This window comes from Suillus subalutaceus, assembly GCF_016647625.1.
Source record: "Suillus subalutaceus strain FC151 chromosome Unknown DFJ58scaffold_4, whole genome shotgun sequence".
In the NCBI taxonomy this organism is placed as follows: Eukaryota; Fungi; Basidiomycota; class Agaricomycetes; order Boletales; family Suillaceae; genus Suillus; species Suillus subalutaceus.
Window position 1 is genome coordinate 614,281 of NW_024540253.1, and position 23,246 is coordinate 637,526.

General features: G+C 48.6%; 11 protein-coding genes across 11 annotated transcripts; 3 read left to right on the forward strand and 8 right to left on the reverse strand.

The window, feature by feature from the left end:
* Nucleotides 1-99: 99 nt before the first annotated feature.
* Nucleotides 100-681, reverse strand: DFJ58DRAFT_322599 (uncharacterized protein). Its single transcript, XM_041379841.1, has one exon. It carries the CDS (start codon nucleotides 661-663, stop codon nucleotides 181-183), a length of 483 nt encoding a protein of 160 aa, XP_041250365.1. The 5' UTR covers nucleotides 664-681; the 3' UTR covers nucleotides 100-180.
* A 54-nt stretch (nucleotides 682-735) lies between these two features.
* On the forward strand, nucleotides 736-1,545 carry DFJ58DRAFT_903504 (uncharacterized protein). The gene is made up of 3 exons (XM_041394865.1): nucleotides 736-1,005; nucleotides 1,058-1,142; nucleotides 1,194-1,545. Exons 1-2 carry the CDS (start codon nucleotides 762-764, stop codon nucleotides 1,129-1,131), a joined length of 318 nt encoding a protein of 105 aa, XP_041250366.1. The 5' UTR covers nucleotides 736-761; the 3' UTR covers nucleotides 1,132-1,142; nucleotides 1,194-1,545.
* A 248-nt stretch (nucleotides 1,546-1,793) lies between these two features.
* On the forward strand, nucleotides 1,794-3,414 carry DFJ58DRAFT_836456 (ACBP-domain-containing protein; the record flags this gene model as incomplete). Its single annotated transcript, XM_041392297.1, has 6 exons — nucleotides 1,794-1,909; nucleotides 1,969-1,982; nucleotides 2,038-2,101; nucleotides 2,157-2,229; nucleotides 2,278-2,371; nucleotides 2,423-3,414. 6 exons carry the CDS (start codon nucleotides 1,794-1,796, stop codon nucleotides 3,412-3,414), a joined length of 1,353 nt encoding a protein of 450 aa, XP_041250367.1.
* Nucleotides 3,415-3,509: 95 nt separating this feature from the next.
* Nucleotides 3,510-5,481, reverse strand: DFJ58DRAFT_322650 (chaperonin 10-like protein). The gene is made up of 13 exons (XM_041379843.1): nucleotides 5,240-5,481; nucleotides 5,138-5,184; nucleotides 5,050-5,091; nucleotides 4,952-4,990; nucleotides 4,868-4,898; nucleotides 4,762-4,815; nucleotides 4,630-4,709; nucleotides 4,431-4,578; nucleotides 4,036-4,384; nucleotides 3,971-3,980; nucleotides 3,846-3,921; nucleotides 3,699-3,787; nucleotides 3,510-3,646 (listed from the first exon to the last, which is right to left on the reverse strand). The coding sequence occupies exons 1-13, from the start codon at nucleotides 5,370-5,372 to the stop codon at nucleotides 3,605-3,607; spliced, it is 1,140 nt and encodes a 379-aa protein (XP_041250368.1). The 5' UTR covers nucleotides 5,373-5,481; the 3' UTR covers nucleotides 3,510-3,604.
* Nucleotide 5,482: 1 nt separating this feature from the next.
* Nucleotides 5,483-6,563, forward strand: DFJ58DRAFT_322721 (DUF1742-domain-containing protein). Its single transcript, XM_041379844.1, has 2 exons — nucleotides 5,483-5,719; nucleotides 5,768-6,563. The coding sequence occupies exons 1-2, from the start codon at nucleotides 5,690-5,692 to the stop codon at nucleotides 6,251-6,253; spliced, it is 516 nt and encodes a 171-aa protein (XP_041250369.1). The 5' UTR covers nucleotides 5,483-5,689; the 3' UTR covers nucleotides 6,254-6,563.
* Nucleotides 6,293-8,246, reverse strand: DFJ58DRAFT_322647 (nucleoside transporter-domain-containing protein). Its single transcript, XM_041379842.1, has 4 exons — nucleotides 7,776-8,246; nucleotides 7,575-7,714; nucleotides 6,882-7,517; nucleotides 6,293-6,830 (listed from the first exon to the last, which is right to left on the reverse strand). The coding sequence occupies exons 1-4, from the start codon at nucleotides 7,999-8,001 to the stop codon at nucleotides 6,333-6,335; spliced, it is 1,500 nt and encodes a 499-aa protein (XP_041250370.1). The 5' UTR covers nucleotides 8,002-8,246; the 3' UTR covers nucleotides 6,293-6,332.
* Nucleotides 8,247-10,072: 1,826 nt separating this feature from the next.
* DFJ58DRAFT_758486 (Alpha/Beta hydrolase protein) lies at nucleotides 10,073-11,252 on the reverse strand. Its single transcript, XM_041388294.1, has 3 exons — nucleotides 10,984-11,252; nucleotides 10,543-10,937; nucleotides 10,073-10,480 (listed from the first exon to the last, which is right to left on the reverse strand). The coding sequence occupies exons 1-3, from the start codon at nucleotides 11,102-11,104 to the stop codon at nucleotides 10,253-10,255; spliced, it is 744 nt and encodes a 247-aa protein (XP_041250371.1). The 5' UTR covers nucleotides 11,105-11,252; the 3' UTR covers nucleotides 10,073-10,252.
* A 688-nt stretch (nucleotides 11,253-11,940) lies between these two features.
* On the reverse strand, nucleotides 11,941-13,658 carry DFJ58DRAFT_650894 (uncharacterized protein; the record flags this gene model as incomplete). Its single annotated transcript, XM_041381592.1, has 2 exons — nucleotides 11,941-12,483; nucleotides 12,543-13,658. 2 exons carry the CDS (start codon nucleotides 13,656-13,658, stop codon nucleotides 11,941-11,943), a joined length of 1,659 nt encoding a protein of 552 aa, XP_041250372.1.
* A 2,904-nt stretch (nucleotides 13,659-16,562) lies between these two features.
* DFJ58DRAFT_650397 (nucleoside transporter-domain-containing protein) lies at nucleotides 16,563-18,052 on the reverse strand (the record flags this gene model as incomplete). The annotated part of the gene is made up of 4 exons (XM_041381579.1): nucleotides 16,563-17,057; nucleotides 17,111-17,737; nucleotides 17,792-17,931; nucleotides 17,983-18,052. The coding sequence occupies 4 exons, from the start codon at nucleotides 18,050-18,052 to the stop codon at nucleotides 16,563-16,565; spliced, it is 1,332 nt and encodes a 443-aa protein (XP_041250373.1).
* A 268-nt stretch (nucleotides 18,053-18,320) lies between these two features.
* Nucleotides 18,321-19,769, reverse strand: DFJ58DRAFT_676232 (uncharacterized protein). Its single transcript, XM_041383115.1, has 4 exons — nucleotides 19,456-19,769; nucleotides 19,277-19,398; nucleotides 19,068-19,225; nucleotides 18,321-19,013 (listed from the first exon to the last, which is right to left on the reverse strand). Exons 1-4 carry the CDS (start codon nucleotides 19,729-19,731, stop codon nucleotides 18,409-18,411), a joined length of 1,161 nt encoding a protein of 386 aa, XP_041250374.1. The 5' UTR covers nucleotides 19,732-19,769; the 3' UTR covers nucleotides 18,321-18,408.
* Nucleotides 19,770-19,922: 153 nt separating this feature from the next.
* DFJ58DRAFT_741353 (apses-domain-containing protein) lies at nucleotides 19,923-22,621 on the reverse strand. The gene is made up of 5 exons (XM_041387137.1): nucleotides 22,475-22,621; nucleotides 22,377-22,408; nucleotides 22,152-22,321; nucleotides 20,151-22,093; nucleotides 19,923-20,097 (listed from the first exon to the last, which is right to left on the reverse strand). Exons 1-5 carry the CDS (start codon nucleotides 22,496-22,498, stop codon nucleotides 20,026-20,028), a joined length of 2,241 nt encoding a protein of 746 aa, XP_041250375.1. The 5' UTR covers nucleotides 22,499-22,621; the 3' UTR covers nucleotides 19,923-20,025.
* Between the last annotated feature and the right edge of the window lie 625 nt (nucleotides 22,622-23,246).

Here is a 23,246-nt window from a genome sequence, read left to right on the forward strand (position 1 = left end):
TTATGAGTTGGTTTAGTACTGCTTGTGATGTTGAACGTAAATGCTGCATGGATGTCTGCTGATTCCTAGATATGTCAGCGTTTTTGTAGGCCCATTTCAATGTCGCACTCACTCGATTATACAATGCCGTAAACCCATTACCGGGGCACGACTGAAGAATGTGTGCTCTCCAAGAGTGAATCATCTGGAGCGATCTGTCTCGACGATATACATCCCATTCGTGCTATGGCTCGCATATGAAAGTAGGTCCCGGCCTCTCACATCTCCGTCCTCACGTGGTGTTCTGTCGAGGGGTACCCCAGACCCTTCTGCTATCACCCGCCCGTCTGGGATGCCTATATTGCCCGTTTCCTCTAATTTGATCAGCTTCGTGGCCTCCACAAGCTTGATCAACTCCTCGAGTTCGTGCTTTAGCTTTACATATTCCGGTGTACCTTCTTCGGGTGGTAATAATGCAGACAGTTCATGTAATCGTTTGAATGTGGCTGGTGATATTGAGGGGGCTGGATAGGAAGACAACAATTTCTGGACGGACCAGGTAGGCGTAAGTGGTATACCATACGTGTCGGTTTCAACTGTCGCTCTAAACGTCGAGTACTGCAACGGGACGTTCAGAGAACGACACCAAACACGCCCTGCTTGCTTGACTGAACGCAGTAGCATGTGGTGAAGAGATAGAACAGCGTGGGAGATTTATGGGAAACTGGACGTGATAAATTATTTCCATTAATATTTGCTCAAACTCTTCCGTCTGCAGCAACATGGAACGAGCAGTTCGCGCTATTCAGGGCCTATTACCGAGTACACTTCCCCCATCTCTACGAACAACACCTGCAAACCTTTACCAGGTACTTTCTCGAGCCCCTGGAGGTGGTGTTGGCCAGTGCGTGCACCAGATCCGTTGGACGGAGAAAGGTATAAGAAACTGCTACTGGCAGGTAACGCGGACACGGCTCAAGCTCGAGGGGAACCACGGAAAGGCTTGGGGGAAGCTGTACTGGAGAGGTGAGTTCCTATCTCGCAAGAGAAGCGGACATAAACTTACCTGCATATGCAGGCAAACAAATTAGTAGGCAGGAGGAGAGAATCGGTGGTTCATTGAAATACAAATGGTCAGCAGGTTCGTCTTAGCCAATGCAAATGTACGTGAAAGTATCTGTCGTTATAGAGCTTACACTCATACAACTTCTAAGATTATCGTGCAGGCTTGCCTTCACACCGACATTTGGGACGGTTCAAGTTTAGTTGCCCGCGTAATGAATACCGCCTAATTAAAACGTCCTGTACACCTACTGCTCAGCATTATTTCCGACCACCATAGATGAATCTTACAGATCATCGAATACGTCCTGCCAAGCCAGCTCATCAACAGTGCAGGGGTGGTCTTATGTCTTCCCTCAGCCTAGATATCGATGTTTTGTGGGATCCGCACTTGCGCAGTCAATTCCATATTATTTTTAAATAAATTCGGATGGACATTGCAACAACATGTATTAAAGAGAACAGTTCATGCTAGTCCCCAAGAAGGAATTGTTTTTTTGTTCATATGCCCATGTCTCCGTGAGCCATTATTGTCGCCGAGAGTGCATTCGGCGAATCCCGAAAACCATGGAGCTGAAGACGGTTCAAGGGAGTATAAGGCCGGTTCACGGTGACGCTGGACTCCGGGAGAATCTCAGACCCAGCTCATAATCTCTTTCTACCACTTCCTTGCTCTAACCTTCTGTTAACTTGTTGGACGCACCGCATTGTCCACAGGCTCATTCTTTCCGTCTCACTATTTTCTGCCAGGGATGGACTCGCGCGAACTTATTGATGCGCAATTCGATCGGGCAGTGGAGATAGTGCAGGGCCTCCCAAAGACTGGGCCCATACAAACAGGTTATGAGGAGAAACTGACAATGTACAGGTGCGTTACATGACTTTACATCTTCAAGTTCACATTTACTTGCTGACTTTCATTACTAGCTTGTACAAGCAAGGTGAATGTTTCCCTTGCATATTTCAAAGCACCTCTTGACTCATTACTATGCGCAGCAACTGTTGGAAATGTCAAAGGCGGTCGTCCAGGCATGTGGGATATGCTAGGCCGGGCAAAGTGGTCAGTCCATGTTGTTCCTCACTCTCGCGTTATCACGTGTTAACGAGCACTCGAGGGACGCATGGGCGAAGCATATGGATCTCGATCTATACGAAGCTAAATGGCTTTACGTGGACGCTTTACTGAAGGTACGATCTTGGATGATTCCATGATGCCCGACAATAATTTCAGTACAGGTTCTAAGTAAATACTCGGACAAGACTGTTGCCCGTGACCTCATGAACGAACTCCAGTCTTATGGTGGTGACCCGTCAAATCTGGTGATGAGCCGTATGTCCAGCGTCAAACTTTTCCTGTGCTAAATTGATATATTTCACCTAGATTCACTTCCAAGGTCTCGGACCTCCCAGTCGTCAAGCTCCAGCGTCTCATATAACGATGTTCATCGAATCCCCGGTCAATTATTTTCCTCTACCAAATCAGAGGCTCAACAAGCTGTACAATCAGCAGTTATGGAGGACAGTGGCTCGAGTTCCGAAGATGGTGAATCGGGCGACGAAGCACGCGAACTCCCATCCGTGCGTGAGCCTGTTCAACAGCCAAGACCACTTTCTTCCATGTCTTCAAGATATCGTACTCCTGCAACCGGCTCACTTGCCATGTCGCCACCACTTGCTGGGGTCGTAAATGTTCCACCAATGCAACCAATGCCCACATACCAGACGCAATCCGCCTTCGTTGGTCAACCAGTACCAATAGCATCCTCATCTATATATCCTCCATCAGGACACTATTCTGGGACATACCAGTCGCCCGAGTTTGCACCACAGATTCAGTCAGCTCCCTCCATCCGAGGGGGCCGGTTTTATGGCGCTGAAGCACCTATACGAACACCCTCACGGTTGCCCCTGGAGCAAGCCGTCGAAAACGTTCAGACGCACCTTGCCGCAATAACAGAACGGCTCGATATGCTCGAGTCCCAGGTGGTGCATCCGCAGCGATCCACCGCTTCGCTTCCCTTGAGAAGCTCTTCCGGTAGAGGCAGTCCGACGGATAACCGTCCTGAAGCACACGAATGGGATTTGGATGATATGGGAATGTGGTCGTTCGTTCTGAAGCCATTGTCACGGGTGATGGTGTCATTGAAACAGCTTCTTATATTTTTCGGTCGGAGCGAGAATCGGTCTCCGGTACTCACTATCGTGCGAAGACTGTTCCTTGACATATCATTCTCATTGGCAGTTCTCGGGTTGCTGAGACTGACGTGGAAGAAGACGGCTACAAGACGGAGGGAGGTCAATGCAGCCCTTATATTACTATGGGCTGCTTTGTCTGGGAGGGACAGGGGAAGATTGATGATCAGTGGTGTGTAGTGCTTGCTTTTTTAACTCGTGGGTGACTCAAGAGTAGTCATTGCTGCATTTATACCTCGATGCCCAGAATTATTTACTTTTCCCCAAAATCATTTGAGCTTCGCAATTGCTAATAATATTTTCACTTCATGCTCAACAGTTATTCGAAGTTTCAAGACTACCATTCGTGGATACATCTGGTCCTATTCTTTTACTCCGTCATATCGACAACACAGCGGATACAGTCACCACTCTAGAAGTTAGGTTACACTTCCGTTGGGCTTATAATGGAGGGTGATACGTACGTGCATGTCGTGGAAACCGTCGTTGATTTCCGCAAATTTGCGGTGGTGGGTGACGTATTCATCGATCTTGAGCTTGCCTTGCAAGTAGTCTGGGTGGTAGATTACAATGTTGAGGGCATGAATTGAAAGCACTGAAGATCGAGTCACCTTCGACGAGACCAGGGAGCTCGGTCCGACCCTTCACCCCTCCAAACGCAGAACCTCGCCATGTGCGACCAGTAACCTGGAATCCATAAGTCACAGTTGACCATCTATTTCAGCTGAATCATTACCAGTTGGAACCTTTATAGGAATCTTCAGCACACGGAATTCCCGTGAAAAACGCCAGATCACTTACGGACGTGTCGATATCTCCTGGCCAGCAGCAGCAACACCGATGACAGTGCTCACACCCCAGCCCTTGTGGCACGACTCTAACGCAGCACGCATGACGTGTACATTGCCAGTAGCATCGAAGGTGAAGTCCAACCCGCCATCGGTAATCTCGACCAGGTAATCCTGAATGCGCTTGCCCTCTGGGAGAGCCATAGGGTTGATGAATTCGGTGGCACCCATCTTCCTTGCCCAAGACTCTTTCCCGGGGTTCGTATCGACCGCAATGATCCGAGAAGCACCGACAATCGACGCGGTGGAGAGGACACCGAGGCCGATGGCACCGCATCCGAAAACAGCGACGTTGGAGCCCTCTGTGTACCGTATGAGTGACAGCAGAAATAACACATCTTCACATACTGATGCCTTGCTGCTTCACAACCGCGCCCCATGCGGTGGTGATACCGCAACCAAGAAGACAGACCTTCTCGAGAGGTGCAGACTTGTTCACAGCGACAACGGAAACCTCTGCCACCACGGTGTACTGCGAGAACGTCGAAGTTCCCATCTATTCTTGCGTATAAATAACGTCAGATCCGAAAGGGGATGGGATACATACGAAATGGTGGATGGGTTGGCCCTTGCACGTGAAGCGGCTGGTGCGATCAGGCATGAGACCCTGGCCTTGTGTTGTTCTCACTGACCACAATAATAGTCAGACTCGTGTCTTTGAAGCAAACGGGAGTCTAACCTTTTCCACATAGGTTGGTCTTCCCGCTCTTGCAGAATTTACATTCGCGGCACTCTGGTGAATTGGACTGAGCAGGGAATTCAGGGGCCATCATGGGCTGGCTCACCAGCAGTGTAAAGCGGGATAACGTGGTCGCCCTGGCAAAGGGTGTTTAGGACGGCATTACAGCGTATCTGTAGTTGAGACTTACAACTGACACACTTGTGACACCCTCACCAACCGATTCAACCTGGAGAACCCCGAAGAGCAATGAAGCGATAGGAACAGTAGCAAGTGTTCTGAACCTACCACACCTCCACCTTCATGACCAAGGATTACGGGGAAGAGACCCTGCGATACTTCAGATGAACTCAAAAAGACTGAACTCTAAGCACACCTCAGGATCCTTGCCACTGCGAGTGTACTCATCAGTATGACATATACCTGCAAGATCGCTCCGCGTCAGCAGATAAGATAACTGTGCAGGTCCCCCTCTCACCAGTGTACAAGATCTTAATGCGGACTTCGTTAGCGTTTGGAGGCGCAACCTCAACTTCCTCGACTTTAAGGGGCTGACCAGCACCCCAGCAAACAGCAGCCTTGCAGATGATAGGCTTACCGACTGTGCTCATGATGGTGAATTGTGATTGTCTGTGAGTGAGAAATTCAAAGGTGGCTGGTGGCTCTGGATAATATATTTCTGTTCTTCTTTTATACGGCCCGGAGAAATAACAATGTGATCATTATCAGGCCCGGGTCACTTGAGTCGAGGTGCTGCAGCTGTTGTTGCATAGCTTACACACGACAAGAATCACAAGATAGATCCTTATCATCTTCCAGCGCCAAGATCCTCTGTCTTCTTTCCCGCATCGATCTCTGGATGCTGTGAATCAACTCCAACCGAACCGACTTCTGATCATACACCAGCAGCATCACCGTAGCTGCAACCATGTCGTTCCCGAATCTTTACTATAAGCGAGTATGTCTCAGTAAATCCATTGATTTCTACCCGTAACAAAGAAACTAGATCACAGCGACCGCAAAAGCATGCTATATCTGTTATAAGCCAACAACTGTCGTGCTTGCCACGATTGATACCTCCGATTTCCTGTATACATGCACGGTTCACCTGTCAGACCACGGATTCGCTACCCGCGTGCTCGAGCCTGAGAGCGAGAACAAGATAGGAATCAGTGTTGAGGAAATCGCAAAGCTCAGGGAGGAGTGGGAGGAGAAGCAGAGACGCAAGAAAGAGAAAGAGAAAGCGGATAAGGACAAAACAACTGATGGTGAAAAGAAAGAGGATGACGGCAAGTCAGAGAAGTCATCAAAGATGCCGGGATCATTGCCGACGTCGGGCTCTCTAACACCAAGGCCCACCCACGAGAAGTATATATTACATCGCGATATATTTGCCCTGAGAGTCTCGGAGCACCGACGAAGGAGGCAAACCTCACAGGCGAAGGATCTAGCCCCTCGTCTTCCAGGAGCCCCCAGTAGCAGTCTGTCGTAATATGTGTTGTCTAATCTACTGTAGATTGTCGTACCATAGAATTTTGGTATATGTATGTTTGGGTTTAGGGTATACGTGCTCAATTGATGAAAGGATTGCATTGGCAAATAATAGCTCTTATCCCGAAACTTCCAAAACCCCCGATTGCAAGACCCACGATAAGACAGAAACCAGCCACGGTGCTCGCAATGGGGACGTCTTCGCGACGTTGTCGCAATCGTGGATTGTGCTCTAGAGAGGATGCACCCAGCATGCAGAGCGTAGAGACGTATCCGCTTGAGAGGCCTAGAGCGCCGACAAGGAGCATATAGACAAAGTCGGAGCTGATTACGGGCAAACCACGTGAAGGGCCCTGTACCGTGTTGCACAGAAGGAAAATGGGTATGAACAGGGTACGGACGATCGAGAATGCCAGTATGCGTGTAGCGGACCACGTTATTACTCTTGAGAAAGAACAGATGTATCGTCCAAAGAAGTCGCCGAGGTTGAACATCAAAAAATGAATGGCAGTGAATAGCAATGGATGGGTATTGGGGTTAGTCGGTTGTATGGTAATTGTAATAACAGGGAAGATGGCCTTGGGGCAAAGAGTCAACTCGTGATCAGGTGATAAGTCAAGTTACCGCACCAGGGTGATCACATAGACATATGCAACAGCAAATTCATAGATGATGTTCGCCTTGAATACACGTATTATTTGATTTCTTTCCTCAAGGTTTGCTTGATCTGTATTGCGAAAGACGAGCCCTCCTGTTTCATCGGCACTGCCTAGGGCTCCTTCAAGTTTGACGTTTTCTTCTAAAATCCCGACAGTGGCCTTGTAGGCTGGCAACCGCGCCATCCAGGAGTAGGCCATGAATGTGCATATCATAAACAATGCGGATATTCCAAAAAATGTACGGGCAGAATCCTGCTCTACCATTCCGTCTCCAACGCCATCGTTAGATATGAAGGCGGCAATTGCTTCCGGCGTCGAACCCCACACGGACAAAGCGGACGTAACCACCTGGACCATACTAACAACCACAGCTATGGCAGCCTGGCCAGATATCATAGATTGCATGTAAGGAGCCCCGAAGAGCGAGGCGCCAGCGTAGGTGGCTGTGGAAAGATAAGAAACGCATATCGCCAAAGAAATAGCACATAGGATTGCAAAGAAAAAGAAGGTTGATGGTTGGTAGTATCCAAAGGTGCTGAAGAACAGGAGAACGATGATGAGTGTGACTGATGCGGCAGACCAGAAAACTCGTCGAGAGGGTGACGACTGGTAACATGATGGTCAGCGTGATATAGATTCCATAGAAAGAAATTAGGTTCCAACCTGTTTCGAAGTTGCTGTGGCATGTGCCAGCGCAAATACATTGAATACGCTGGAAGTGGTGGTCATGTATGAGGCAAAGGTTGCCCGCAATGGTGATCCGACCAAACGAGACAAGAAGAAAGAGGTGGCGGTAATCAATACTGGGCAAAAATTATGTTTATAATCGTAACGCGTGCAGGAGAGATAAGTATTGATACGCACCGTTCCAAGGGAGGAGAATCGCGCACCCTAGCATAAAGTAGACCCACCGTATTCGACTATCAACCACCTCATCAACGACAAAGTGGTCTGTTGCAGAATCATCGAATGTCAATTCAAGTTCGTCGTCACAATCGTCATCGACCGCGGCTGGTGGGAGAGCATGATAAACGGCCCCCGAGTCTGTGGTTGAAATCTGTGGCAGCATGCTGCTAGGCCCTATTGACATGACGGAGTTGATTGACTGGTTCAGTAACAGTCGATGCAAGGCGGAGGACTACGAACGGGTGGTGTGACTGTAAAGCGAATGGAGTGGGATACAGCCGGAAGAACGCTGTTCAGTTGATATGCCTTGTGAACCGAGGAGTTTCTTTGCCTGCCATTTGCTCGCAGGGCCAACCATGTACGTATAAACGTCTTAATACGATATCGAACGAGTATAACTGAATATCAGTTATTAGGACAAGTTCAGTCGGTACCGTATTACTAATGGGCAAAAATTACGTACGATGACTAGAATGGGGCCGAACTACGTGGGCAGGAACCTTGTTACTGTTTCTGTACACTATACTGCCAAGCTTTTCGTACAATACGAATGGCGGGAAGGATGACTAAGGGCTTGCCCCGTGGCGCGCAGGCTTGGCGCAGACTTCGGGACGTCACTACCACAATTTCCTTTTATAGTTTTTTGCCGCCCTAGGCAGCATACACAGAGATTGCAGCATCGATTATTGATGGCATGTCATTGCATGAATTCCAGTAAACAGTTATGAACAATCGCAAAGGCTGGCAAGAATCTTACAACGTTTTGGAACAACAAGATGTACTTGATTATTGATGAATGTCCCCAGGTTTGATGTCACGTACATTCTTCGCCCGAGTCTCTCGGCATATATAATGAAAGGGAAGTCCCAACTTGGAAAAAAGATACCAATGAGTCTTTCGATTGTGGAATTGACATATCCACCGGGATATCTTCTTATTAAGCTGAATTGTAAGGAAGCGGTTCAGCTTTACGGTCTGGAAAACAATAAGTTACTAAAGCGCACGCACATTTACCGGCATTATCCATAGGAACCAGCCAAAGTCCATAAAAAGACGACAGCTACCTCTCACACCCGTATACTCGTTCGCGGACTATCATCCAAAAGGTCAAATCATCAGTAATGCCATTATAAACATTGTGATACCACCTACCGCAGGGCTTACACCATTCAATGCGTACGTCCGACACTATCGCGAGCTCGTGGCCGAGACAGTAGGACCTAGGTTGTTGCGAGATTTCGACAAGAACTTACTAATGACTCATCCCTCTGAACATTTGAGAATTGAAGATCAGGCAAGGAGATGGAGCGCTGGAATATTTTTCAGCAGCCCACTCAAAGACATTGGCCTGTTGTGCTGTTCACCACAACGACAAAAGAGATCAATAACGCTTGTCATTTTCACAGCTAAAATGTTACCAAGATTCCTTCGACAGTAGTGCCATCGCACATGGGCATTCCCAACGGCGCGCTTATGCAGTCACATTGTGACCAAGCAGGCCTAATCCTGATATTCACGGTCTTATGTATAGCAAATTGCATCGTCGTTCTAACTGTCTTCTCTGTAGGCTCGAGGGGGGTCCAGGAGTATGACGGTAGTTTCTTTCGTTTTGGGCAAGGATGACAAGAGCGACAACGCCACTGTGCTTCCAAGAGAGTGGCTTATAATCACGTCACAGGACGTGTCCTTGACAAAGTACCATTGGAGGTCCTCTGTAAGGGTGGTAGTCACCAGCGCCCAAGGAGATTCGGCACGACGACAAAGAACCTCAGGTATCCTTTTGAAAACAGAGCATCATCACCATGGTATTATAGAACCTGACCTTTTGCTGAGCGAGGCCTTCCTGTGAATTTGAAGACGCCGTCAAACCATGGATGAGCAAAGATCGTCCGGAAGCAAAGGGAGAACCCCACTGGGATACTGAAATGGAAATGTGGATACGAAAATGCCCGGCGCGTAGGAAATGGCGGGGGTTAAAGAGTGTACAGCGCATCCTGACTGGAATGGCCATAAGACACCGAAGACTAAAATGAAATCATTATGGTATCAGCCCATTGAGAGGTGCCACGAAACGACACACTAGTTGATGAAAGGAAAGCAGTCAGCGCGGCTCAGGCGTCGAACAACAAACCCAATTCGGGGATCATCGATCACGGCGTGTCTGCCTGAATGCATCGTTTGAAGTCGTCAGCATATCGTGCTGACCGCGTGGTCTTGAGTCGGTATCACCAGGTTCAAGCCAGGCAAGTGTATAGTTGCTCGTGTGCAATAGGTCGAAAATTCGAACCAAGGACTAGTATGCATATTAGTTGAAGCAAGATACCACATGCCTAGTCTCAAACAGTCTAGAAGAAAATAAATAGCGAGGACATGATTGGATGCGATGGTCATAAACAAAAATAACGCTGCAAAACACCATCCCTTCTCTGCACGGCTCACAATTTTGTTCTTGGTAGGGGAATTGCATCCATAATAGCATCCGGACACTCGTATTGAATCCAGTGACTGATGCCAATAAGAGCCTTAGCATTCAATCTCTCAACGTCACAAGGGATGTTCTCCAAGAAATTCGTGCCGAACTTCGGATCTGATGCCAATACGGTGATCTTGACGTGAGGTGGTATGTTTTTGAGCAATCCACTAAAGGACCATGATTTGTTTCGCTGTTCGATGCAAAGGCAGAATCTGTCAGCAATGCCTCCTATTTCAACACCTGAAATATTACCCGAAAAACTTCGACAGTGTTGGGATCAACGATTGCGATTCCCAGCGTTCTTAACACGCAGTCACGTCGTGACCAAGCAGGATTCTCAGCCATGTGCTCTTCCGCAGTTTTGACATCAGCTGTCCACTCTAAAAACAAATTCTGATACCCGACAACCTGCACTTCTGTACGGTCGACGGGGGGATCGACCAGTATGACAGTGGTTTCTTTCGTTTTGGGCAAAAACGGCAAGAGTAACAAGGTCATTAGACATCCAAAAGAATGACCGATGATCACGTCGTAGGACGTGTCTAAGGCGAAATATGGTCGGAGGTCTTCTGCAAAGTCGGATATCTGATAGTCGGTGCACCGTCTTCCTCCATGCCCAAGGAGGTTCGGCGCTATAACGAAGAAACCTAATCATCTGTTAGAAAGAGCGTCACTACGGTATTACGACCTGACCTTCTGCTACCAGCCGCTGAGCGATGCCCTCCCAGGAATCCGAGCACATAGTCATGCCATGAATGAGAAGAGCTCGCCTGGAAGCAGTAGGAGAACCCCACTGGGACGCTGAATTGGACATGTGCACACTCAGATCGTTTAGATGTGTTCAAGGTCTTGGTTGAAGAGGTTCGTCGCTTAGTCCGGCTGCGGAAGGGGTAGAAGAAGAGAGCGTAGGAAAAGTGATCAAGTCCAGGGAATCTGACAGGGTCAGAAGGCACCCAAGATTAGGTTAGTACGGAACAGGCGCGGTCCGCGTCTGAACGTGGGATTTAGGCCGTCGCGATCTGACATGCATTGACAGAGATGCGAAAGCAAACACGGCCCATCAGCAAGTCGTCAATAAGTTTATTCGAGGATCATCAATAGCAAGTGTATGATCGAATGTGACGGTTGCAGACGAAAACTACGGAAACGTAGAAGCACCATGGATCGCACGAATGTTGCAAAATACGAGATTAGGTAGCATGATCAGATATAATCTGTGTTGATAGAGAAGTGAGTGTGGCCCGTGCGAAATAGGGAGGTAAGACTTGCCAAGAAGCTAGCCCACCTCGAAAATAATAGTGACACTAAATGAGACGAGACCGAAGGCTGCCATCGAGAAAAATGCATAGGATTATCTAGTGATCATAGCTTGACCAGACACAGACATGAAACGTTCTGGGTATCTCGCCTTGATCCGTGCTGCTAAATCCTCCTCATATATCTGGTCCTGACCCAGCTGATTCCCGAGCATTAGCCACCTGCAGAGCATCATCTTCAGTACACCACAACATATGAAATTGTTCGCTGCCACCTACCCAGGTCGCGTATTGTGCTTTCTTCCGAAAATTTCAATCTTCCGCCTGTCAGGACACATCCTTTCGATCAGGCTGTATACCTCGTCTAGTTTGTGATTCGTCTCATGCACCTCGCTCACGATAACGTCAGTATCGAGTCCGCAGTTTGTCCAGGAATGGAAAATGAGCGAGGTTCCCCACAGCGTCTGTGCGCGTTTTGACACCGACAAATATGTGGTCTTTCGTGTGGTTGAACTAGTGGCCTGTTCAAAATGAATCCCAAAGAGGTAGACCCAGCCAAAGCCAACGCTCCGAACCAAGCAGCTTTGGTTTGTCCAAAGTCTGAATCATCTAACATGACACTGGCATATGCGTTTTGGGCCCCTCTCCCTAACACACTTGAGTTGCAGTAACAATTATCATAGACACTCGTAAACTGGAACATCCCTGCCGCAATTATCCCGATTGCATTGACGATCGCCACCAATTTCCCTCCCCATCTCAAAAGGTTTGATACTACCTTTACGAGACGGATGGTGATAGATGAGGACGGACTCCTGGGTCTGTCTGAGTGTGAGGATGCGTAGTGCGACAAGATGCTCGACATAACAAGCATCACCCATATTATCGTTGCAAGTGCGCCATAGATGATGTAACCGAGAGATCTACAACCAAGGCCCTGTCGTGTGTGGCTGGTCAACAACAGGAGCAGATAACTGCATATCAAATAATGCTTACCTCAGTTGGAGTAAAATACACAGTTAGGATCGCAGCTCCGGTTGTTGCCCATTGCAAAGCCAGGGGCAGTAGCGAGGCCACGAACATGCGAGAGAACATCCCTGTCGCCCAGGGGCTTCTTACTGCGTATCGAGGAAGTCTGCAGTAAGCATTGACTTCTGACGCGTTTCCTTTCCTGTTGCTGGGCTCAATAAAATTTCTCCTATTCGCATTCTTCCATGTAGCACCGGTCGCGACTGGTTTGTGTATTTTGGCATTGTTGGAGGCTATTCGAAAAGCATTGAAGACGTCCTCCGCCGACCGAGACCATGAAATGGCCCTGGCATAGTAAAAGACGGGGGGAGTTAACATTTCGTCGGGAGAAGAAGGATTTTCCATATCGGTATCAATGGATACTGCTCGCCTTTCAGAAAGATCTGATGCCTTTACAACTGCATCCGAGTCATCGTTGGCTACAAATGCCATTGCATCCGCGTTGTCCATGGCCTTTCTAACGCGTACATAATCGCACTTCGGGGACAGTTGCAGCCAACCTATAACGATTGGGATAAGCCACAACCACACCGATCCCGTCCCTTGACCGTTAGAATTGATGTTGGAGGGGACGTCCGATAGCGAGCTGGCGACCGTCAGTAGGTAGGCAACAACGACCCACGCGATGGTTGTTGCAGATGCGATGGACCAGGTATGAGTGTAGTCGAGAAAATCAGCAATGGTCGGCCACCAGTCATCATTGTCCGGCAGAACAACGAGAGAGCTGAGCAGTGAGTCTTCATTTGATATCCTGAGTGGACTTTGTTGAAGGCTTATGAGGATACGGACGGCGGATTTAGTGTTGGGGAAGGATAGGTTATCGAATTGACGACTGATCCAGTTGGCGTTGAGAATGGTGAGAATCATCGAGTAACCGGCGAGAACCGGCGAACCGACTATGAGGATGGCAGACATGAGATTGTCAACTCTATGTCTTGCACCAAAAGGCAGCTGGGAAATGAGCGCAAGGTAGGGTAATAACCAGGCCCCGAACTGTTGCGATATGTTTGCCCAGGTGGGATTCTGTGTTCCAGAGCCGCAGTGATGGTAACAGGTATGGTATGTGAATCCGACCGCGTTCATGATGTCTGACGACAATACATTTCCGCCATTGCGATCCACCAATCCAGATGCATTGTGCGACGTGCCCGCATTCTTTCTGAATTCAATGAAGCAATCGGTGATGTTAACGTTGCTGGCGTACGCCCCTTTGATAAATGGGAGCAGCAGTAAGAACAATAGGATCTCTGAGAAAATAGTGAGCATAAGTCATTACAAGCCACCGAACTCACTCTTTGTATCGCGCATGAGTGGTGTCGACTTTCATCAATAGGGCGGAATGCACCTAGGAATATATATGAAGGAAGTTCCTGTGTATATCTATTAGTACGTCTTCGGTAGACGTTCAGAAGCCTCGGGGGACGCGATAAGACTGTATTGCCATACAAAATTCTTATCTCAAAAAACCTGGCAATCCATGGTCAGTTCATCGCTCGTTCTAAAACAGGAACTCGACGTTACTTGATCCAGCCGACTTCTAGTGGAAAAGCCCGCATGAGAACCATGGGAAATTCCAAGTGTGAATGTAAACGAGTCTCGTAAATAAGATCACTGTGAGTCTGAACAATGAGCACCATGTTTGTCATTCTAGGCGCCTTCCAGCGCCGGTCGCTATCACAATTCAGGAACTCACCTGATATCAACGGTCACTGCCTTGGGGGAACAGATAAAGCAAACTGCCTATAAGAGCAGCAATAAAAAATTTGTGCCTTCTCCTGGGGTTGTAAATCGACGGCGGAAGCATTTTACTTGGTGACAAGAATATAATTGATAGGTAGTGATGCAAGACAGACATAGTAATTGCTGTGCGACTTAAGCTGAGGAGCGCGCAACGTTGGAGCCTTCAGAACCCAGCTGGGCACGGGAGGAAGCACTTGCCAATATGTGATTAATGCCGTGCAAACAACAGTTGCATGCGAGGGCTGTGCGCACTGCGGATCCAGGTACTTCATACTGCATCAATATCCTGGAGATTCAACAATTTAGTCCTGGTCAAAAGCGTGTATATATCTTGTTAGAGGACTCTTCAATTACCTACTAGCCTAGAGCGTTCTAAGCCCTTCGAATTATCCTTCCAATAAGCTTTTCGAAGACTGACTCGGAGGGTGACAGATGGGCTGGTCTTCTCAAAGCAACGAACTACATTAATATTACTCATGTTCAGTGCTAGTGTGGCCGTGAGCATACTAGTGCAGTGACAAGCGACCATTACTTACCCTAGCTGTGATGCATTGATGGTCCATAGGCAGACCAACGAAAGGAAAGTTCCGTTCTGTGATGCGGCATAAACTGCTGAGTCAGAGTACCATGAGGACGCAATGATTTTTACATACTCGGTTTCTGCCTTGAACAAATTCGATGCGGTGTAATGTCGTGCAGTAATGGAAGCACGCGGCGTCGCTACCTTGACATCTGAGCACCGCCGCAGCTGCAGCGCTGAGTGCTGATGCATGATGTGGGACATCTACTAGATTAATCGTAAATGTGCCGGTATTGGACAACACTCACCGATCCATCGACGAATCTCGGCAAGAATAACATTTGCCGCTGTAGTTACTAAATCGCTGGAAATGGGAGGCAGATCTGTCGTATGGGCTTTGCAGTTACTGTATTGGCAGAAAATGTTGAGCCGCGAAGAACTTATGGCCTGAAAAACACGGGCAGTGGCCAAACCCCACAATAGGACTTATCCTGGGATACGGAGCTGTCACTGTCCCCCATACCCCAAACGATAACGACCCCGACGATCTAAGGAAAGCCGCGCTCAAGAGAGGGGCGGCAACTGCAGTACGACTACTATGTACCAAGTTGGAGTCCTTCCATCAGAATCAGCTTACATAATATGGACCTTACAGTTGCTCACATTAATTTTTAGCACGGCAAGAATATTTGAACAAAGAGCGTTGGGACACATATTGACCGAAACGTTATAACGAGCCTGCTGTACTAGTGGTTCGGACTTTTCTGAAGGATATAATGTCGCGAGACGAGCAACATCACGACCGAAAATAGAGGTTTCAACTCGTCGTGAAAAAAGGTCGTATGGAAGATTTTATGTGAAAATGAAAAATACATCGCGGTCGCCGGTCACATCAAGAATCAAGGGATGAACGACATTCAGAACAACTCGTTCGAGATTTAGACGATCCGCGGTTTGAAAGTGATGTTTGTCTAGTCCGCGGCGAAGTCATCCATTCGAGCACGCAAATCTACCTAAAGGTTTACCACAACACAGCAACTCGAGTTAAAATCTCGTCAATCAATATTAATCAATCGTCTAGCTAACGTTTAGTTAATCTTCTTCGTATCAAATTTTCAAAAAGCATCAGGCAAGACCTCAGGCTGTACAGTTGGATACAGCACGTAATTTGTGTGTAATATCTCATCCGAGGCTCGTATTCGTCTAGCTTCTTCGAACGTCCGCGTCATCTAGTACGTGAGTCAGTACTTGCTGGCCTTGGGAGTGGGGCTTCAAGTCCTAGCTTCGGTTTGGCCTATGTTATCCCCCGTCTCTCGACCTTTGCTCTCTCCCCCTCTACTTCCTATTCCCTCACCTCATCCTTGTACGCTTGCCTGCGCATTTCGTTCCTCTTCTTTCCACCTTCATCAAAATTGCATGCTCATCCCTGCTCCTGCTGACGGCTTTCACCTGCCGCTGCAGCTTCGTGATGTTCATGATCCGGCGACAACTTCAACCACTGGTGGCCGGTCCACGTATGAGTCTTAGCATACAGGAAAAGGTACTGATAGTCAAACCAAAAGAGGAGGTACAGTCGTAACCATAAAATATTAGCTACGATGAAAGTATCGAGCCGTAGAAAACATTAGCACAACTTTACACATCGACAGAGCCCTCCTCCCACTAATGTTGGGTGTCGGGGATATTCCATGGTATCATAGGTATGTACGTAGGAGACGTCCAGAAGACTAGGACGTGAACGGGTCGCAGTTACAGATAACAGCCCTCACTCCAAAGCTCGCAAATCCGCCAACTGCTAATCCTACAATCAGACAGAAAGCTGCGACGGTGCCAGCAACATCCACATCTTCCTGACGACCCTTCAATCTCCTGTTGTGTTCCAACGAGGGCGCGCCCAACATGCATAAAGTAGACACGTAACCGTTCGACACGCCAAGAGCGAACAAGAGTAGCATATAGACCAAGTCAGAGCTGATAAACGGCGTAACATGGAGTGAAAGTTCCACATTGCATAGAAGGAACGCAGGGATAAACAGGATCCGAAGGAGGGTTAGAGCCAAAACACGTCGAGCCGACCAGATTATGAGTTGTGGGAAAGAACACATGTGTCGTCCCAAAAGGTCACCGGAACTGAACACCAAAAAGTGTGCAGCACTAAACAGTAAAGGATGAATAATCGGATTCGTCGGCTTGATGGTGACAGTGATGGCTGGATAAACAGCCTACGGACGCTGGTGAGGAGAATAATGCTGGCAGACGGTATGAAAAAACATACCAAAGTTACAGTGAAAACAAATCCCACAGAAAAGTTATAAATAAAATTCGCCCGGAAAACACGGAAAATCTGGTTTTCTTCAACTGCCAGTGGGCCTGGCGGCGCCGCAGGTAGGAGAGGTTGTCGTTCATCAACCTCGTCTGAGACAACTCGAGCCTTGAGGTTATCCTCGAGAGCTCCCACAGTCGTTGTATATACTTGCAATGATGCCAGCCATTTATATGCGAGAAGCGTAGCAATCATATACAACGCGGAAATCCCAAAGAATATACGCGCAGATTTCTCCTCAGCTTTACCGTCAGAGTCGGTATCACTGATAGCTAGAGTCAGTGGAGTGGTTCCCCAAACTGAGATGGCGGAGCTGATGACTTGCACGCTACTGACAGCAACGCCTACTGCGCCCTGGCCCGACATCATCGATTGCATGTAAGGTGCGCCAAAAAGTGCAGCGCCGGCAAATACCGAGTTCGATAAATAAGACGCGCAGCCCGACAAGCAGAACGTGCTTATCATGATGAAGTAGAAGAATGGAACTGGGCTAGGATGGAGGAATGTTGTCAAAAACAGTATGGTGACGATGGCCGAGGTGAGCGCGGTGGACCAGAAGGCACGCCTGGAAGGGGAAGACTAAAAGGAACGCCATGATCAGAGACAAACCACCCTCATGCATGCAGTACCCACTTGTTTCGAGGTCATAGTCGCATGTCCTAATGTAATTACGTTGCTGGCGGTAAACACGCTGGACAAGTACGAACTAAATGACGTTCTCAGTGGTGAACCCGATAGTCGCGACATGAAGAATGGATTTGCATTGATCATTGCTGGCGGAAAATATCAGCCATTGATGGGTCCATATCTTTCCAATGACATACCGTTCCATGATAGCAGAGTAGCGGCTCCTAGCATAAAGTATACCCAGCGTATACGAGCGTCTCCACGCATATCTTGCGTGTGTGAAATCTCCATGATTGTCCGCTCATCATCCGAGTCATCGTGTTCGACTTCTGTGGTTATACGGGGAATGCTACCTCCCACGTCTGAGCCCGTAGCAGACGTACGAATGTTCATTGTGTGCCTATGAGTGCAGCAACGTCGCTGGCAATGAAGCTATGGTGGAAGCGAAAGAGATGTGCAACATGGTTCGCAACGCTCAGGGCAGGTGCCAGCTGCGGTTTTCTTCCTTCTGCCAGTCTGCCAGCTGAAGACTAGCCCAGTCCGAGAGCAAGTCTCTCACGTTATATTATAAGCGAAATGGCATAGGGCCAGGGACTGATAGAGATTCAGATACCAGTTGATAACTAACCGAGCCGTATAATACGATAGGTACTAGCTAGAAGCATCCCCCGACACAATATCATACTTCTTGTCTCCTCGCAGACTTGCCAGGGATAAATTGGTTTGGTGCATCTCGCAAGACCAACTGGTTGAGCTTCTCCTTCTGTTTTCTCCGCCTTCCTTGCCTTGCGCTTAGACTTTCTGTCCATCTTCGCAAGACGGTCCTTGGTCAACCACCTCCGTTTCTTCTCCGACTTTCTCTCCTCTTCCAGCTTCTGTCGGTACTTGAAAGCAGCTTCTGCGCGCGCATCCCGAATACTCCGGCCATTAAGATTCCTGAGTTCCTGGGCAACGAACTTTTTGAAGAGCATGCTCTTGCGCTTCGCAGCAGCCTGCCAGCGCGCTTGCTTCTTCGCTCTGCTATGAGGATTGCTCAGCTCCTTTGTAAGATATACCTCCATCGGCGCTGACGTGTCGAAAGGAACGGCAGAAGGATTGAACAGCGTCCTGAGGTATGCCTTCTCAGCTATGCCACTCTCGAGGGAAATCAATTTGGACAGCGAGAACACGGGTGGTTTATACGTTATTTCCCGAACCGTCTCTGGCGTCGTGTCCAACAATGGATTAGCTACGTCACCCTGAGGTCAGAAAACGAAACAAAAGTAAAATGTGAGTGTCTGACGTTCTTTGTGGTCTCTCTCTTCCGGTTGAGGCCATTCTAGTTCGATTTTTGTCTTTGGGGTATATGGATCAGTAGCGAGCACCAGACGCTTCCAGTTCCAGCGGTAGAGAATGGGATCCCAATGAGGATCTCGCACACCAATACGTCTCGCAAACACACTGGGCATTATACAGTCAAAGGCAAGGACGCGGAAAGGTGTAAACACTTACGAGATCGCCTTGGGCTGCTCACCAACTGAGGTAGCCTTTCCCACTTGTTCGCCCATGTAGAGCATACATCTTGAGTAGTGCACACTGCGGTTGACCGGGGTCTTGTATTGCTTCCCCTCATGCTACAAAACCACTCAGTCAGCACCAGTGCAGTACAGTCAGTGTGATAAACTACGCACGAGGTTGGCACCCTTCAAATAGACGCGATTGGTAAATTTATTTATGCTGAGAACCTCGTGGATGGTCTTGCGCGTGTCTCCGCGTATGCAAATTTGATCACCTGGAACAACGTTCCAGTATTTTATACGGTCTTTGACGCGTACGGCCTTTGTGATGGGGTCGAACCATGTCTGTCTATTCTGAAAGTGTTTTGGGACAGGGAGAAGGTGTCGGAAATCTCGAGTCCATGGAGAGACAGTAGTAGCTCGCTGGACCTGTATACGGGTGAGTGACATCGAGTCCGAGACTGTCTAGTATGTTCAAGACAACTCGGAGGAAAAGTAAGTAATAGCTGACTAAGCAACTTTACGGTATAGTAATACTACTACTAGCATCTCCTGAAGCGGAAGCAGCTCAGCTAAGTACTGCGGTTTGAGCATACTCAAAGTCGTGTCTCAGGAGAAAGACGTGAGTCAACGATTGATGTGCGATTTTTTTTTTGTATTGAAGTCGAGATCCAGCAATAAAGGCTCGGTATGATTACAAGAGAAGAATGTCATAAATTACCAATGCCTCAATAAACTCGGCCGTCAGCCCATCGGCCCAGCTTTGGACCCGCTCCATGCTGTCGATGATGCGCTGGGTTCCTCCGACTCTAGCGTCTACAGCAAAAAAAGGTGAGACATACGGCCAATACTCGAGGAAATGTAATTACCTCAAGCAACATCCCAATCACGTTGTCCACTTCCGATGGCTGCACTCCACCACACCCTGCCCCAATCAGTTTTCTATACTCAGCCATTCGTCCACCAGTCCCCGCCTCTGCTTGGAATGAAACCAGCTCGTCAAACATATCTTTCCTTCGTTTCCTGTGCAGTCCAATCTCTTCTCTTAAGGCATCGCAGGTGACTCGCAGTGTTTCTGGATCCGTAGGCACGTCAGCATATAACGCCAACAGGTCCGAGATCTCCTCTTCCTGGGGTAATGCCTTTCGCTTCCCTTTCCCCTTGTCTTTCCCAGGCTCTGCAACTTCCTCGATGTCGTCGTCCGTCCGGTAAGGCACCGTCGCTGCTGTGATCTTCAACTCTCCATCAGCAGCATCCCGTATCGACATTTCGCGGTTCTCCTCGTCCTTTACCCATTTCTCCCAGCCCAGACGATACCGCCTCCCCATCTTGTCAAGTAATCGTCCTTCCAAATCCACAAGCACACTCTTAGCTAGCTGCAGCCCCTCCGCTTTCGTTTTGAGCTGGTTCACGGCGCGGTGGCTCTCTAGAATTTCTTGCTGAATATTCTGCAAGAGTGCATGCGCTTGTGTCATGTCACGCTCTTTTTCTTGCAGTTCGCGGTCGAATGACGAGGCGAGACTGTCGAGCATGCTTGTGATATCATTGACACAGCGCGTGCTGGCCTTCTGCCCTGCAACAGAGTGATGGAGTGGGGGCCTGTCACCATTCATAGGGTAGGCCAACGTCATTGCATTGGAGGATGTGGGACCGAGAGTCGCTTGGGCATTGCGGAAGGACATTGATGAGAGGCGAGAGGTTGGACCTGGAGACGAACGGAAACGTTCGTCCTCGAGGATGTAGTCTTCGGTGCTCTTGCCATCATTGTTAATGATTTTTGGATTAGCCCCGTGATCGATAAGAAGTTTCACAAGACGCTTGCTCCGACACCGGGCAGCCATTGTCAGTGCAGTTTCACCGTCTTCGTCTTGAAAATTGATGACATCTGCGAGTTCTTTTGGGTAGTCAGCTAGGCGGTTGAGCACTGTTTCCATGTAGTACCGCGCGGCATGTGTTTTCCCCTTCGACATTGCGACGTCGACGATGTGGTGAAATACGGTCCGATTATAATTGTCGATGTTGAGTGTGGAACGGTGAAGAAGTTCGTACAGCTCGGGGAATTTCCGCACATCATAGTTGTTTGCAAACATGACACTTCGCATGAGCGCAGTCTGACCTGCTTTGTTCACCTTGAATATTTCTGCGCCCGCTGTGATCAATAACTTGACAATACGTAGGCGACCCATTGCTGAGGCCCAATGCAATGCCGTATGACCATCATCATCGATGGCGGTATTCGGGTCAAAATCAGGCGGTGGGGAAATGAGAACCTGGGGAATTTGATTTGAGTCAGAAATGAAGTACTCGAGGATTTGGTCTGCGTATGCGCGTGGGTCGGTCGTGCCGTTAGACTGCGTGGGTTCCTCCTCTGAACCCTCGTCATCATAGCGGTCATCTATGTGGCGCTGTGGTGGTTTTCGACGATTGCCACTGCGGCGGTCTTTAGTAGTGTCCGTCGATCCAAATTTATTTCCGATGGGTGAGGGAGTGCGTGAACTTGATGAGCCGCGGGAAGGCGAGGATGTCATAGATCCATCCTCCGATGCATGGACGGATAATATTTCGTGATCGGATTCAACTATGGGTTCTGCATTACGGCGTGAGCGAGCAGTAGCAGCAAGGGCGGCCGCTGCTTCTGCAGCTGCAGCGGTGCGACGCGGGGGACGAGCCGCTGTACTCGTAGAGACGAGATGTTTAGGAGCCAGAGGCGGGCTCTTGGCTGCCGGTTGAAAATCAATGATGGGGCGCAGAGCAGCTTCACAGTTGTACTGTTTTGCCAGGGCGAGACCTCGTTCAAGAGGTATCCACGTTCCTTTAGTGGGATGTGTTCTTCAAGCGATCACAAAAAAGGAGTCACGGAGATTGCTTACCTTGGTACTTTCCATACCCACCCTGAACCTTTTCGTGCTCGCCTTTCTGGACTTCTCTCTCGAGTACGCGGGTTCGCTGAGGTTTGTCGAATCCTGCGACTTTCAGGATCTGAGTCGCGTTGAGCCACGAGTCAGCGCGCCGGCGCATGACAGCAACGCCCTTGCACATCCTGGGCGCGTAACCATGAATGAGGCTCCGACCTGAATGTGAAATGAAAGACTCACATCTCGAACACGGGAATTCCGCTGTAAGTTGCCTAGGATTATGGGTCACATGAATGAGGTTAGTGCGGGGGTGGTTAGCAGGTAGCAAGTAGTAGTACCTTGAAAATCTGACCCTCAGGCATGATGAAGACAGTTAAACGCGTTTATGCGTGATTCCAGGGGATTACTGCTATCCAAACGATTTTGGTGGTGGACTCTCAGGCGAGCTGGGGCTGACGGGCGTCGCGGTTTCCGATACATACACGTGCTTCAACAAGAACAAACAACGCGATGTCCATGTCGTCCACCTTTGAGCTTCTGCGCTGTGGCACCAAAAGACTTCATAATTTTAGAGAGCATGTATCACTGAATGCTATGTCCCAGCATTGCATGCTGCAGTTCAAGATGACCATAACGCTCTCCAAGCTCCTGGAAGTTTCTCTCACAACGATCTGAAATGCTACAGCACCCAGTCCCTGGAAGACATCCGTTCCTTCTTTACGGCACCGCACCGTGACTGTGGGCGGGTTTACAATGTCTCAAGAGTGTGTTTTGATGCATGATGCATTGTGAAACCCGATCCCCAACAATCCATCATAAGATCCGATACTCGTGTTCTTCGCAAGTCTATTTCGATTCAGTTACGCCCGTAACCCCCTTCCTTGATGTTGCATTTAGGCTTCCTAGTCTGCTTCGTATAGAATTAGATAGGCTGCCGCGCATTAATGTACACCACGTTGTTTTACGGGTTGCCTCGTTGCAGACGCGCTGTTTTTGCCAAGGAGTTGGGATTATCCTTGGTCGACTCTTCTCTCTCTTTATGAGTCTGGAAGCTGCCTGTGGCAAGGCAACTTGAAGTGAGAGCAGTTGCTTTAATTTAAAAATCTGTCA

Excerpts from the sequence above, each read along its gene's own strand:
- DFJ58DRAFT_322599 (XM_041379841.1), bottom strand. The coding sequence starts at position 663 with ATGCTACTGCGTTCAGTCAAGCAAGCAGGGCGTGTTTGGTGTCGTTCT.
- DFJ58DRAFT_903504 (XM_041394865.1), top strand. The coding sequence starts at position 762 with ATGGAACGAGCAGTTCGCGCTATTCAGGGCCTATTACCGAGTACACTT. Across the intron at positions 1,006-1,057 it reads GGGGAAGCTGTACTGGAGAG|GCAAACAAATTAGTAGGCAG; the intron begins GTGAGTTCCTAT and ends CTGCATATGCAG.
- DFJ58DRAFT_322650 (XM_041379843.1), bottom strand. The coding sequence starts at position 5,372 with ATGAGCACAGTCGGTAAGCCTATCATCTGCAAGGCTGCTGTTTGCTGG. Across the intron at positions 5,092-5,137 it reads GCAGTGGCAAGGATCCTGAG|GGTCTCTTCCCCGTAATCCT; the intron begins GTGTGCTTAGAG and ends GAAGTATCGCAG. Across the intron at positions 3,788-3,845 it reads GCTCCCTGGTCTCGTCGAAG|ACTACTTGCAAGGCAAGCTC; the intron begins GTGACTCGATCT and ends TCTACCACCCAG.
- DFJ58DRAFT_322721 (XM_041379844.1), top strand. The coding sequence starts at position 5,690 with ATGTCGTTCCCGAATCTTTACTATAAGCGA. Across the intron at positions 5,720-5,767 it reads CGAATCTTTACTATAAGCGA|ATCACAGCGACCGCAAAAGC; the intron begins GTATGTCTCAGT and ends CAAAGAAACTAG.
- DFJ58DRAFT_322647 (XM_041379842.1), bottom strand. The coding sequence starts at position 8,001 with ATGTCAATAGGGCCTAGCAGCATGCTGCCACAGATTTCAACCACAGAC. Across the intron at positions 7,715-7,775 it reads GATTCTCCTCCCTTGGAACG|TATTGATTACCGCCACCTCT; the intron begins GTGCGTATCAAT and ends ATTTTTGCCCAG. Across the intron at positions 7,518-7,574 it reads CCACAGCAACTTCGAAACAG|TCGTCACCCTCTCGACGAGT; the intron begins GTTGGAACCTAA and ends TCATGTTACCAG.
- DFJ58DRAFT_758486 (XM_041388294.1), bottom strand. The coding sequence starts at position 11,104 with ATGTCCAATTCAGCGTCCCAGTGGGGTTCTCCTACTGCTTCCAGGCGA. Across the intron at positions 10,938-10,983 it reads TCAGCGGCTGGTAGCAGAAG|GTTTCTTCGTTATAGCGCCG; the intron begins GTCAGGTCGTAA and ends ACAGATGATTAG. Across the intron at positions 10,481-10,542 it reads ACACTGTCGAAGTTTTTCGG|CGAAACAAATCATGGTCCTT; the intron begins GTAATATTTCAG and ends TGCATCGAACAG.
- DFJ58DRAFT_676232 (XM_041383115.1), bottom strand. The coding sequence starts at position 19,731 with ATGTCACTCACCCGTATACAGGTCCAGCGAGCTACTACTGTCTCTCCA. Across the intron at positions 19,399-19,455 it reads ATTTGAAGGGTGCCAACCTC|CATGAGGGGAAGCAATACAA; the intron begins GTGCGTAGTTTA and ends GTGGTTTTGTAG. Across the intron at positions 19,014-19,067 it reads AGAGAGAGACCACAAAGAAC|CTAATCCATTGTTGGACACG; the intron begins GTCAGACACTCA and ends AGGGTGACGTAG.
- DFJ58DRAFT_741353 (XM_041387137.1), bottom strand. The coding sequence starts at position 22,498 with ATGCCTGAGGGTCAGATTTTCAAG. Across the intron at positions 22,409-22,474 it reads CTGAGGGTCAGATTTTCAAG|GCAACTTACAGCGGAATTCC; the intron begins GTACTACTACTT and ends CCATAATCCTAG. Across the intron at positions 20,098-20,150 it reads TGATTGGGATGTTGCTTGAG|ACGCTAGAGTCGGAGGAACC; the intron begins GTAATTACATTT and ends TTTTTGCTGTAG.